This window comes from Urocitellus parryii, chromosome 2 (genome assembly GCF_045843805.1).
Source record: "Urocitellus parryii isolate mUroPar1 chromosome 2, mUroPar1.hap1, whole genome shotgun sequence".
In the NCBI taxonomy this organism is placed as follows: Eukaryota; Metazoa; Chordata; class Mammalia; order Rodentia; family Sciuridae; genus Urocitellus; species Urocitellus parryii.
The window spans coordinates 155,581,494-155,595,309 of NC_135532.1; the positions used below are offsets into that span (position 1 = coordinate 155,581,494).

General features: G+C 42.1%; 1 protein-coding gene across 1 annotated transcript; it reads right to left on the bottom strand.

Moving 5' to 3' along the window:
• Positions 1-694: 694 nt before the first annotated feature.
• Positions 695-9,867, bottom strand: LOC144253420 (palmitoyltransferase ZDHHC19-like). The gene is made up of 8 exons (XM_077795521.1): positions 9,740-9,867; positions 9,300-9,421; positions 8,639-8,778; positions 7,703-7,872; positions 7,168-7,273; positions 2,847-2,917; positions 2,435-2,495; positions 695-740 (listed from the first exon to the last, which is right to left on the bottom strand). Exons 1-8 carry the CDS (start codon positions 9,865-9,867, stop codon positions 729-731), a joined length of 810 nt encoding a protein of 269 aa, XP_077651647.1. The 3' UTR covers positions 695-728.
• Positions 9,868-13,816: the final 3,949 nt, after the last annotated feature.

Here is a 13,816-nt window from a genome sequence, read left to right on the forward strand (position 1 = left end):
ATGAGTAGTATTTTGACTCACACACTGAAAATGCACAGTATTTTCCATTACCTAGACCCTAAATATTTTCCAAATTTTCCTTGAAGTTGATTAGCCATCCTAAGCTCAGCCCAGTGCCAGGAATTAATCCTCTTTTCACTCCTACCTGGGAAAATACTTTTTACAATATTTGCTTATTCATGATATAATGCCTTATTTGTTCCCCCTAAAGTGAGAATGGTATGAAATTATATAGATTAATTCTTAGAACATATCCAAATTTAAAAATTACATTCCTATTGATTATGCTTAGCTTCATCTAGTGTTTCTCCTAAAAGAAAGCTAATATGCAGGTAGAAGTATGAAAAAGTTGCTAACTTTTATTGACCCAGAGCCACATCAATAGCAGTAAAAACTGTGCCAGAAAACCTAAGGGGAAAAAGACACAATCAGAATTAAGACTTGTAAATCACAGCCATTTATACTATCCAAAGACTTTGCCCTTCTCACAATTGCAAAAGGATCAAAGAACACTTAAGAATTAACATCTTAAACAAAAAAGGAAAGAGAAAAGAGGAGGCAATCATTGTAACCAAAACTTTTATTTGAACTATTTCAGACCTACAGAAATATAGGGGGGAAAGGTAAATAACAGAGACTCATGAATACAGGGAAGAATTTCAACCATCTTCCCATCTCTTTTTAAATTATCATGTGTGGTGGCACATGCCCATACAAGGACATGGGAGTCAGCTCAGCACCTAAAATAAATTAAAAAAATAAATAAATAAATAAATAATAATAAAAATAGATAAGTTTACTTTGATTTCTGATATATCTCCATATGCATAGGTATTATTTCATTTATTATTAATTATTCAATATATAACATCTCTTATTTTCATGTTCAAAATATTCAGGTGATTTTCAGTATTTTTATTACTAATAAAATTAATGTTAAATTGAATTTAATTGTTAAAAAGAAATATCCAAGAAAGTTTCCAAAAATTCTCATTCTACATTCTACTAATTCAATCTAAATTCACAGAACACTTTCGACAGATTAATAACATTCCTCTCAAGCAACAGAGGAAAGAGCTTAGTATAATTTAAAAACAAATTTCTGAACAAAATCAGAATGGCAGACTCAAAGATCAATACTTATTGGTAGGATTCAAAACCATTTATGTATTTATTTACTTTTTTAGGACTGGGGATTGAACCCAGCTGTGCCTCACCCCCAAGCTTACTCCCCAGTCCTTTTTAATCTTTGGATCTAACTAAATTGCTCAGGCTGGCTGAAAACTTACAAGCAGGCTAACTCAGCCTCCAGAGTTGCTGGGATTATAGGTGGGTACCACCCCCTAGAAGCTAGATGTATGGGTTTTTGCCTTGCTTTGCTATTGTTTTTGCCATGCCAAGGATGGAACCTAGGACCTCATGTATCCTAGGCAAGCTCTCTACACTTAACTACATGTTCAGCCCCAAATCAAGGTTTTTATGGCCTATCATCCTGCAGTAAAATTGTGTCTTAATTATATCATGGGTAATTTTTTCCATCTAATAATCCCTGGCCATGTATGAGAAATAACATTCAAGAAGAAACAAATTTTCACAAAACATTTTACAAAGATATAATGCCTAGCCTCCCGTTCTCTTCAATGAGCCAATTGAAATGAATGAAGCAAACACATCTACTATCATGAGATCAGGATACAATGGCAGGCCTCAGAGCTCTGTCTGGGAACTGCATTATGTGTCACCACATCATAGTCCCCTGCAAGTCCCATTAGTAGTTCTCTCTTCCTGACTCCATGTAAGGTGATTACTATGGAAAATCTCTCTTGGGTGGTGAAGAATTTCATGCTCAATTGTCCCTTAAATGACATTCAGGCTTTGAGTGAGATGTAAATATAAAAACATAAAATACATAATTTGGGGAAGAGAAAAGTTCCAAGTTTTAGATATAATAGTTATACACAATAGGAAAGGGAAAAACCAGTGAAATAGAAGACTTCCTTGGAAAAGTGGACAAAACATAGAAAGCAAAAAACCAGTGAGTTAAGTGTTATGACTTTTAAAGAAGCCATAAGATTATTTGTCAAAAAAGCAGTAACCAGAATGTTCTATGGTATAGAAAACTTATGGTTTAGTCTTATTATGTCTTTGTCTATCCAGGGACACCTCAGTGTGTTCTGAAGCCCTGTGACCTGAACAGTGCACCTTCCAGTTCCATAATCCCCATCCTTAGGCTCTAATTGCTTCAGCTTCACAGCCAGCCCAACAGGAAGGCTTTCTCCCAATAGGTGTGCAGCCCACAGACACCCCTGTTTCAATACACACCCACTACTCCTCACACCTCCTGTAAAGGTGCAGAGTAGCCACTACTTGGGGGGACTAGAGTTGGAGACTTGGATGCAGGAAGGTGTGTAGGATGTTGTGCTGGAATGTATACCTCTGTTGGCTCCCATTCAGTCCCCAGCTCTATTTGCAGACTGACAGCTTGGGTCATGTACCTGCAGAACAAAAGTTCAAGGGCAAGGGGTCACTACCACATTGGCCAGTTCTCCCTCACCACCCTCACAGCTCAGCTTGGAAAGCATAAAGCTCAGGGCTCTCATCCAGGAGCATCATCCAGGCAGCTGTTCCCCTCTACCCCCATTTCTTGTAGCAAGAACCTACAAGGGCAAGACAGAATGAAATTCCCAGAGGCTCCCAGAGTGCCATAGACAAAACCCCAAAGGAATGGAGCAGGGAACATCAGGGTCTTAGAGCTGGAGATTAAGGGACCAGGAAAAGGGACCCAGCTTCACCCCATCCCACCAGCCCCAGGGTACACCACTTCAGCCCCTGGTTTACCAACTTACTTGGGTCCCAGTGGCATACACATCTGGATGTAACAATTTTTGAAGCAGCCTTGGTCAAAGGGATTGTCAGGCTGGAGGGAGATGGGGATGGAAAGAGGAGTTCAGAATCAGCAGGAGTGGGCAAGACCATCTCCCAGTGACAATCCTTAAGATGGTAAAAGTTAATGCAGGGCTCCACACAGACCTGTGGCAAGATTCCAAGGGCAGGGGAGCCCAAGAGGGACCCAGAGATTCCAGCCTTCCCAGGCTTCTGAAAGAATGACTTCCCTGGACACACTTGTGAGCAGCTCTCTTCAGACCAGTGCTGACACTGCACCCACATCTCCTGCCTTCTCAGGGCTCCCTCATCACCTTTTACTTCCCTTTGCCACATAGTTCCTCTATGTCCATTGGCCACACATGTCCTCCTGCCATGTCCTTCCAGATATCATTTAAGACATTTCTAGTGCTGCTCTGCTCAACTGATGCAATAATGGTGTCTTCATCCTGCTCCCACATTATTTTCTCACCTCTTGATTTCTTTCTAAAAATATATCTTTATTGACTTTCACACTCTGGGAAGGCAGTGGAAGCAGCAATGCCCAATCATGTTTTCATAGTCACTAATCAGATGGAAAAGGAAAATCTGGGCTGAGGCCTTTAGTACTCAAAGCATTAAAGGTCATGCTCCAATGTCAAATCCTCCCATGGACACTGACTAGCTTGTACTCTTTCTTACTCTATTTTCTCTTCCCTCTGACTTCATCCATCAGTCTCTCCCATTTCTGCTCCCAGACTAGGTTGAGTCTCACCCCAACCTCAAGAGCTTTAACTAGCAAATATTCTGGAACAATTGCAAGTGACCCAGAAGCACCTGTGTTCACCCCCAATTCTCCATGGCCTCCACAGTAAGACTTTGATCTTCAACACTATTGTGCACAAGAAGGAAAGAGGATTTCACATCAGAACATCTCTGGAATACACCCAAAATGCAACAGGAACCATTGTGCTCTATGAGGTTCTGCCTCCTTTAAGGTATTCACAGCAATAAAGAAATTGGTTTCCTTCCAGGTGCAATGTTAGATGCCTGAAATCATAGTGACCTGGGAGGCTGAGGCTGGAAGATCACAAGTTCAAGGCCAGCCTCAACAACTTGTGAAGGCCCACAGTAACTTAGTGAGACCCTATCTCAAAACAAAATATATTAAGGATTGGGGTACATATGGTATAGAAAAAAGCTGAAAGGAATGATAATTAATAAACTTTTAAGAACTGTGCACTGTTAGAATACCCCTACTCTCTCACACTCATGGAATACAACCAGACCTGAATAGAATCCAACACCTCTAGAGTACCCAGAGCAGCATCTCACACTGGCTCCACTCTTGTGGCTCCTGCTCACATTCTGGGTCTCAATCAACAGACCAACATCAAATGGTCTCTTCTTGTCCATTTTTTGCCCAACTTCTTGCTGCCTCTTTTACTTCCCCTGAACTTGGAGACTCAAGTCATCAGAATTCTCTCTGTCTCTTTATCTCTTTTCTTCTATCTCAAATGTTGATTATTTGTTTGTTGGCTCACTCATTTATTCAAATTTTATTTGTATACTGGGTACTGAAGAACCCAGGGCCTTGCACATGCTAAGCACATGCTCTACCACTCAGATACACCCCAGAAAGAAATATTTCAGGGCATCAAAACTATCTCAGTCAAAGCAGACGTGGTTGTATATGCCTGTAATCCCAGTGACTCAGAACACTGAGGCAGGAGGATCAAAAGTTAGAGAGGAGCCTCAGCAACTTAGTGAGTCCCTGCTTCAAAATAAAATATGGAAGGGACTGAGGATATAGCTTAGTGGTAAAATGTCCCTGGATGCAATACTCAGTAGCAAAAAAATAAATAAATAAACTCTGGTCACTGCACTGGGTTTTGAAAACACATTACAAACAGCATGGCCAGCCTACACTCAGGGTCAAGAGTGCAGCTGCAACATGAGGCCCTGGGCACTGTGGGGAGTTGCCAGGGTTGTGCAGGGAGAGGGTATCAAGGGACCTATATAGGCAACCTAGCTCATACCACCCAGGTACATGCAGAGGAGACCCCCAGAGCGTTAACCATTAAGACATGCAAGAAGGCTAATTCCATTATTTCTGGTTTCAGAGGCTGTGTTCTGTCCAGAAAGAGTAGTCTCAAGAATGTCTGCTGGCTCTGCCACTAGTTGAGAGCATCATCATGAAAGAAAGGGCAGGGTCTGGACTGCTCTGGGCCAGGAAGTGAAGGGTGGAGCTAGTGAGCACTGTCAACTCTTTCAGGGAATAAGGCACAGAGGGTACAACAAGTAGAGTGGAGACCTAGGATGTTAAAGGTGAGAGTTACTTGGGTTTTAAGATGAGACACATGTAGCTGACCACAGAAGGAATGGTAGTAATACTAAAAGCAGCAGGTAGGACACTTTCTGGTACCAGGCACTTTTCTATGTGTCTTGTGTGAATTAACCCATATTTCCCTGTTTTTAGAGATGCAAAAACTTATAGACAAGGGGTGTAGTAGCACAGCCAAGGTCTTCCTGCAAGTCAGTTATAGAACTGCGATTTGGAAAATGTGCTCTTCCCCTAGATTCCTTGCCCCCAAGCACCAAGTCTAGGAGGAGCTTCCGGGTCAGGGAATGGAGTAGGGAAGGGACTGCAAGTTGGAGCATGGAATTAGTGCCTGTTTCAGGTGCTGACGATAATGGAAAGGAGCCCTGTCTGGTGAATCCCAGAGTGCAGGCCACATTTAGGTCCCTTAAGACTGGGCAATGTGGACATGGAGGGCCTCATTCTGAGCAGAGCAGAGGAGGAAGGGCAATGGCCTAAGGCCTCACCTGGAGCTAGAGGAACCACAGGATGGGGGAAGGGAAAATGCTGCCAGGGAAACTAAATGATGAACTGAAGCTCACAATACCCACCCCTAAAACTTTTCCTAACAGAAATGGAAACTTGTGTTCAGTTGCTTGTACACCAAAGTTTGTAGCATCTTTCCTTAGAACTGCCCCAAAATATCTGGTACAGTTGTCCAAAACTGTATACTCAAGTCTTGGTGGTTGAGACAGGAGGGCTAAAGCTAGCATCTGTAACTTAGCGAGGCCCTAAGCAACTTAGAGATACTGCCTCAAAATGTTTTTAAAAAATTCAAAAAGGAAAAATAGAGGGGACTGGGAATGCTGCTAGGTGATTAAGCATCCTTGTTTTCAATTCCTGGTAGAGAAACAAAGAACACACAAAGAAAAACTACTGCCCCAAGCTAGATACAATGTAACAATCCTTCAAATGGTAAATGTCTTACACTATGCAGGGAACCCATACAGTACTATACAGAAATAAAAGGAAACAGACTACTGATACGAGCAACAACATAGATGACTCTCAAATGTGTTGTGCTAAATGAATGAAGACAGACTAATAAGCACACAACTGCACCAATGCATGATTCTGGGAAGCAAAAAACCACAAGGATGTAGGGAGAGAAATTGACAAGAGATGAAAGGATTTTCTGGAGTAATGAAACTGGTCTAACCTTGACCATGGTGGAGAATACTCAATGGTATGCATTTGTCCAAATCCCAAACTATAGACGAAAAGGATAAATTTTATGGTTTGTAAAGTATTCCTCATTAATGACATTTTGAGGAAATTTTACCATGGCTTCCAGGTTTGACTTCATCCAAACTAATTACCAGGGTTGAGTTTCTGGGCCTTTCTAATCTTGACCCCATGGGGTTAACCTCATTGCTCATGCCACCCTGTGTTTGAATTAGATCCCTTTCTCCATTGTCTTCTTCACACCCTACTTCCAGGTTTCCATGCCTTTGTGCACAGGTGTGTCTCTCCCAGGCAATGCAATCTGGCCTTCTTCCAATCCAAAATCACACACCATCCAGGGTCACACAGAGTGGCATGTCCTATTCTACAGCCCTTGCCTTGCCAAACTCCCAGTTTCTTCCTGTCTGCTACACCACTCAGAACCAACCCCATCTCTTCGAGTGTTCCTGGGTGTCAGCTGGTGTTATTCTGATTGCAAGCTGCTTATCATCATGAGGGCAGGATGTTCCTACTCACATCTATACCCATCCATCAAATAACACACAGCCTAGTTCACAGTAGGCTTTCAATGCAATGCGCCCAGGAGGGAGCATGACCATCTAGCTCCATGGGGAGGAGACATCTGGGCTGCATCTTAAGATGTGGGTCAGGAAGGACTCAGGGGCATCATCAGGGCCAAGGGAAGTGGAGAAAGCAGAGATAGTGCCTAGTGGCAGAGGTGGCCAGCTGGGTATCAGGGTAAACACATTTGGTCCCCTTACCTGGGTCTCATAGGGGCGCCTTGCGGTGGTCACCGCACTGGCCTTGATGAGCAGCTGCAGGATGAGTGGCAGCAGGAGGCCAGCGGAAGGTACAGCCACTATGATGCTGTGCACAGGCTAAGAAGCCAAGCCAGGGAACAGTTCCCTCCTGGCCCCGCCTTTCCATCGACCCCTCCCCTTTCCTTTTAGTGTCCCAACTGCCCCCACCCACCAACTCTTTCTCCCTGGACTGGACAATTAGTCTACTACACCTAAGCCCAACCTCACCCACTTCACTGTGGTCCTTCCTGTCCCACTTCAACCTTCTTTCCCCACTCCATGCCCCCCCCCACTCTGGATTCTCAATTCCACAGGCCATGTCCTGCCCCACCCCCACTGGCCTTCAAGGGATCCACCAACGGTTCTCCCAACTGACTTCTCCCTCTAGCCCGCCCAGTCATCCCCGCCTTCAGTTACCCAGCCCCTTGGCTGACCACCCCTCCCTCCCCTCCACCAGAGCTGGTTCCAGTGTGGGCCCTTGGGACCGTGTGGATACGTCAGGGCTCTGTCCATGAAGGGTATGTTGCTTCTGTGTGCCAGGAATACCCCACAGCTAGCCAGCACGGCACCCAGGTAGAGGCACAATGAGAGGAGGAGCAGCATGTAGAGCCTGATGTTGCGGTGCCCCACACAGTTGTTTACCCACCTGCAGTGGTGGTCGAATTCCTAGGGGAGAGGAGGCAGCACTGAGGGTCTATCTGGCCTGGCTTCCAGCACCCCCAAATCCTGAGGCCTCCCACAACCCAGCCCTCTAGACTTCTTGCTCGTGGGGCTACACTTGAGCTCCCATCTCCAGGGAGAAAGCGGCATTTCCATTGCTAGAGAATAGTTAGGACTCCATGGCTCATCAGTTCACCTGTCATGACTGAGGTCTTTAGAGACAAGACCTGCCCAGTGTCACTTGGAACAGGATGTAGAATAAATCTGGCCTCTATTTTCTCAGATACTGGATAAAGATGAAAGAAACAGCCTTTCCCAGCCAGCCTTGTGCACTTGTAAACCAGGGCAGGGTGTGCACACAAGAGAAAAGCACTCAGAACCCAGGAAACCCTCCAACTGGGACACCCAGAGGGGGACAGGCAAAGATCCCCAGAACAGGGCAGCAGCCGGCCTAAAGGTCTGGGTATATAGTATCAGCAAGGCAGGGGATGGGTCAGTCACTGCCTTTCCTCCCCCTGACTCCACCTGGTCAGCACGGATGGGATGCCCTTTGCATGTCAGCACCAGTGCAAGCATGGCCAGTCTCTCAGGACAGGTGCAGACACAGAGCCAATGACATATGTAAGTGACCAACAGTGTGTCAGAGCTACTTATAGCAGTGTGGGAAGATGGTCTCATATGGACCCCTGGCCCCCTTATGATGGGTGGTTCCTTCTCCTGGCTAGGTGCCTGGGGATGGGTTGGTGAGTGGACCGGGAGGACGAGTACTCACCTCCACACAGATGTTGCAGGTTTCACAGTGGTGTGTTCGGGGCAGGCGGTGGAGATGACATTTGGCACACCATGGCATTGGGAAAGATTGGTTGTTCACGTGTGCCACATAGGGTGCCTCTGGTTTCTGCTCGACAGAGCCTGGCATGGGAAGAAGTTTGGGTAGTGGCAGGAGGCCCTTGGAGCACTCTGCTGCTTGGGGCAGCCCCGTAGATTCACAAGACAGCAAGAGGGTGGGGAGGAGGTGGGCAGGCGAATCCAGGTTCCTGTTGAGCAAGCTGACCACTCACATGAGCTGGCAGTCAGAGAGAAGGGGGTTTCCAGCCAGAAGAGCTCTCTATGGAGCTCCACCCTTTGGAATAGTGATCAGTGATTAGAGACTTGTGTGAAATAGGAAGGAGTTAGGATCAATTGCGTGGTTTGGAGGAGCCTGCCTGGCCTCTTTTGCCAGCCTGATAGGTCTTCTAAAGCACCTGGAAAACCTCCAGGATTCTGTTTTATCACACCTCAGTGGCTTGGGAAATAAATTGCCAGCACCTAATTAAGGATGACATTGAGAGAAGGGATTCTGAGGCCCTAGGTGGGGTGAGCAATTCAGAAATCACCCCTATAGGCCCCAGCCCTTGGGCTGCCCCCTCCTTCTCCAGGTTCTGAGGCCTTACCTCTGTGCAAGATGCCTGGGTCTGATATATTCAAGCAGATGAGGCTGTAGAAACTGAGGAGACAGAGGAACCCAGTGGCCACTGGAAGGGCCCATTCTCCACTCTGGGCCAGGGCTCGGCAGCTGAAAACAGAGCCAGACTAAGTTCTAGTCTAGGGCAACCCAGAGTGCCCGATGAGGCCTGGCCTTCCTGAGATAGGACTCACACCATTAAGGACAGTTTTAAATATCTAGGCTAGAAACACGCCACAGACACCATCAAATGTCACTAGCATTACCCACAGGTTCCTAAATGCATCAGGCACTCTAGATCTCTATGCTTCTGACTATATATCCTTCTTCCACTTCCTGATCCTCTCTCCACTTCCCAGTCTCTTCACTATCACTATTTTCCCTTCTAGCTCTTTGTAAGAAATCTAGCAGCTTGCATGAGATACTCACGGGATGGAGAAAAAGAGGGCACTCAATGTGGCCAGTGCTGCCACATTAAAGGATGCCCAAAGGCTTGGCAAAAGCCAGACAGATGTGGCTGGAGTTTTGGGTGAAGGTGAGAAAACATTTGAGACCATCTTGGCTCAACGCCTGCTCTCAAACAATGAGAGCCACCAGATGGCTCTTCTGGGTTTGTACCCAGAGTGCCATGACGACAAGTGTGACATCAGAGAGGTTCTGGAATGGGGGCTCTGGCTGCTTCCAGTGGCTTCTGTGAGTAAAGATCCTCTGCCCCCACATACACATGGTGATGTTGGGAGTCAATCTGCTCTTATCTTTCCAGATAATTTTTGTGTAAAGTTTTATTATTGAGAGAAACTAGTCTAAGGATTTTTAATATGTAGAACTCTTTTTAAATCATCACTGTTAGTTTAGAGGATTACACTACACTACAGATTCTGAATTTTTCTTTAAAACTAAACTTGGTTAAAATAAGAACAACATTGTAATTATGGTGCTGTTACTTGCTTCTTGGTATACTAGTTGTGTTCATATCTTTCTTATATACAAATCTTTTAAATTTTATTAGATTTACAAGAGCATTCCACCAAGCTCTTGTTTTTCAAACTGAAGTCTAAAGTAAAGATTTCAGATTATAAAAATTATGTTTCGTGCATCATAGCTATTATACGAACTCAATATGGCTTTACTCTTGCTAATATCATTTCATATTTTTCTTGTAAACTGCATAATATTTTCTGTTAATGCTTTACAAAAATACAACTTTCACTAAAATAACTAGAGTTCATTAGAGATGCTAGACCTTCACTGATAAGATAGACAAGATGTAAGCCTGACTCTGAGTACTAAGATTGAGCCCAATTAAATATAAGGGGAAAGATGAGTACAAAGGTAGACATTAAAGTTAAAACCCAGTACATTGTAGACCTGTCTCGAAGATTAACAAACAAACAAACAAACAAACAGAAAAAAAAGGCTGTCTGCTTTCTCTGATAAGTGGATGATAATTCACAACTGGGGAGAAGAAAAGAGTCACTCTGGATTAGGTAGAGAGAAGAGAAGGGAAGGATGGGTAAAAGGGTAGAAAAAATAGTAGAATGAATCTAACATTATTACCCAATGTCCATGTATACAACAAATGTGATTCTACATCATGTACAACCAGAAGAATGAGAAATTCCACTTATGTTGACAAATCAAAATGCATTTCATTGTCACGTATAACTAATTATAACAAATTAAAAAAAGATTCGGTGATGTAAATACATATATATAGAAATACATAATATTGCACAAAAACAGAAAAGTATCAGACCATCTTCCTAGTGAATAAGTAAATATAACCAAAAATTGGGGGTCCCAAATTAACTTTGTGCTAGACACTCTGTGAGAACTTTGTATGCACTATCCTCTTCATGGGGCCTCATCATACTAAAGTCTGACACTATATTCAAGTTCAAACTTCTAGTAGTACTAGTTAGAATACAAAATTCTTGCTCTTTCTGATTATAATTCTTAATCAGTAGTTATCCCTGTATCCAAAACTTTATTGGTCTTACTTCTAATCATTTCTTAATTTTTCATGTTATAATCTTTTAATATTGTTTTCATGTTTTGATTTTTTTGTACTTTTGTACATATTTTATCATTTATACTTTCAAAGTTGATTTATCCAAACAGTCTTAGTATTTAAAATTGGAGTGGATGTACTAATAGTAGATGTTAAAATAAGCTTTTGTGGAGAATCAGAAGCTGAAGTCCCTTTGTGGATTGTAAATATATTAAAGGTCTTAAGAACCTAGAATTAAATCAACTTGAAATTTTAGGTTTTGAAGTCTGTGACAGCTTGTCTTCCAAATTTGGCCAAAAAAAAAAAAAAACCTCCATTTTCAAACCAGTCCTTACAATTCTCATATCAAGAGGTAGAAGATGTTTTTGTACTTACTTGTATCTGATGGCCCAGTGATTACTAGACTTGTAGAATATGAAAAATGGACACCGTGACAGTGGTAGTCATAACCCTTAAATGGCCTCTATGTGTCTGTTTCCTGGCTGTTGTAAAGTAGTCACCATATATTAAGTGCAGCTACCCACACCCAACTTAAGTGGAGGGACCTAGATGATAGGAGGCCACATTAGGGATATAAAAGCCAGGAAAATTAAGGTGCTAGAGTGAAAATCCCTACTCAGAAGTTGGTCTCCCATCATCAGCTGACCTCAGTTGATGCCAAATGGAACAGAGGTGACCACCCACATCAACACTTCCTCATCTTCTGACCTTTAAAAGAAGAGCAAAAGAAAATGTTCAATCATTTCAAGACATTTCATTTTGAAGTCATTTTTAACATAGTGATCAATAATTGAAAGGGGATTCACCAAAGTGTGTTTACTGACTTGCCTTCATTTTTAAAAAACATTTGAATGGCAGGTAGAGCTTATTTTCTCACTGAATTGCTCAGATCAACCACTTTGCTCTTCTAATTCTGGAACAACTGGAGATTACTTCATATCTTACATCCGTCATTATTAACTATGTGAGTTCTCAACATCCCAGCTTTAATTACCTCAGCAATCAAATGGGGTAATGAAGAGAACTTAATCCATTCTTTCATTATACTTATATACTAACTGGGGTTTGAACCCAGGATCTCTTTACCACCCCATATTTTTTTCTTGGTTACTGTTTTTTATTTGTTCTTTTTATGTTCTATATTGAGGTAGGGTCTCACTAAGTTGCTGAGGCTGGCCTTGTACCTGTAGTACTTCTGTCTCAACCTCCCAAGTTGCTGGGATTAGAGATGTGCACCACTGCACCTGGCTTTACTATATTTTTAAATATAATAATAATTAATTTTCTTGTTTAGAATGAATGAAATATATAGTTTTTTGGTTTAAAGTACTTGTTGACGTTTTATCAATTATACTAGCATGTGTCTGTATCAGCGAACATTTATTAGGAATATATGAGAGAGACAAAGAGGGAGACATAAGGCTCTTTCTGTTCAGTTCAAAAAGTCATCATTTTAATCATTGGTTCCTACATATTTTTAATTATGTTATGTACTTCAAAACCTAGATTTTTTGTAACCTTTTTGAAACATAAAGTGTAAGTATATGCCTATGTTTCTTAATAGTAAAAAATTCTGAACTTAATAATTTGCAATTTTTTTTTCTAGCCCATGAAGTATTTCCTGTGGTTTCGCACAGTTTGCTCAATTAGTAAGGAAATGAGGTTCATGACTGTAGTCATTGTCTATATTTTATTGTGGTCTCAGTATTAGCCTCTAGGTCAAATCTACTTGAAGCATAGTTCTCTATATTTACCCCCCCCCCAATTTTGTGTCTCCATCTTCTCCATCCTGTCTTCTTCTTCTCTCTGTCTCCCACATATATACACACACTACACTCACTTATTTAGGTTCGTCTTTTCCATTCTAGGCCTTCAGGTGAGAAATCTTCTTCAGAGTAGCTTTCTCAGATATGAGTTCTTCTTATTTAGTCCTTTATGAGCATTTCCTGCCTAATTGAACTATAATACAATATGATAGGACTCAGCATTACTACCAGACTTTCTTTTAGTGAAGCGTAAATCTGGAACTTTATAAAAATTTCAGGTCAGGATAACAGAGAGAGTGGCTATGAACAGAGAAAAAGATTAGCGACTTTTTGGAAAATCTGTGGTTTGTCTTACTTCCATGTTATATGTGGAGTTCTCTTCTATGCCCATAAAATCTTAATTTTCTCTGGCATCTGCCATCATGTTTCACCAAATCATACTAGTTTATCCTACTATATAAGTTTTAAATTCATGAAATATAAATAAGCTCAAGAAGTGCTATTTATCAGTCTTTTTAAAAAAATGAATCCAAATATATATGCTTTATTTACAGTATTGACTTCATGAGAATCAAACTTTTGTGAAGTATTGTTGCATCAAAAGTCTGTAATGTGCATTTTTTTTGCATGATACTAAGTTTATGTTTAGGACAAGAGACAAGTAGAATAGCAAAAAGCCTCTAATCTAAACTAGAGAAACAGTCTTCTCCATCACATTTGTACTATTGT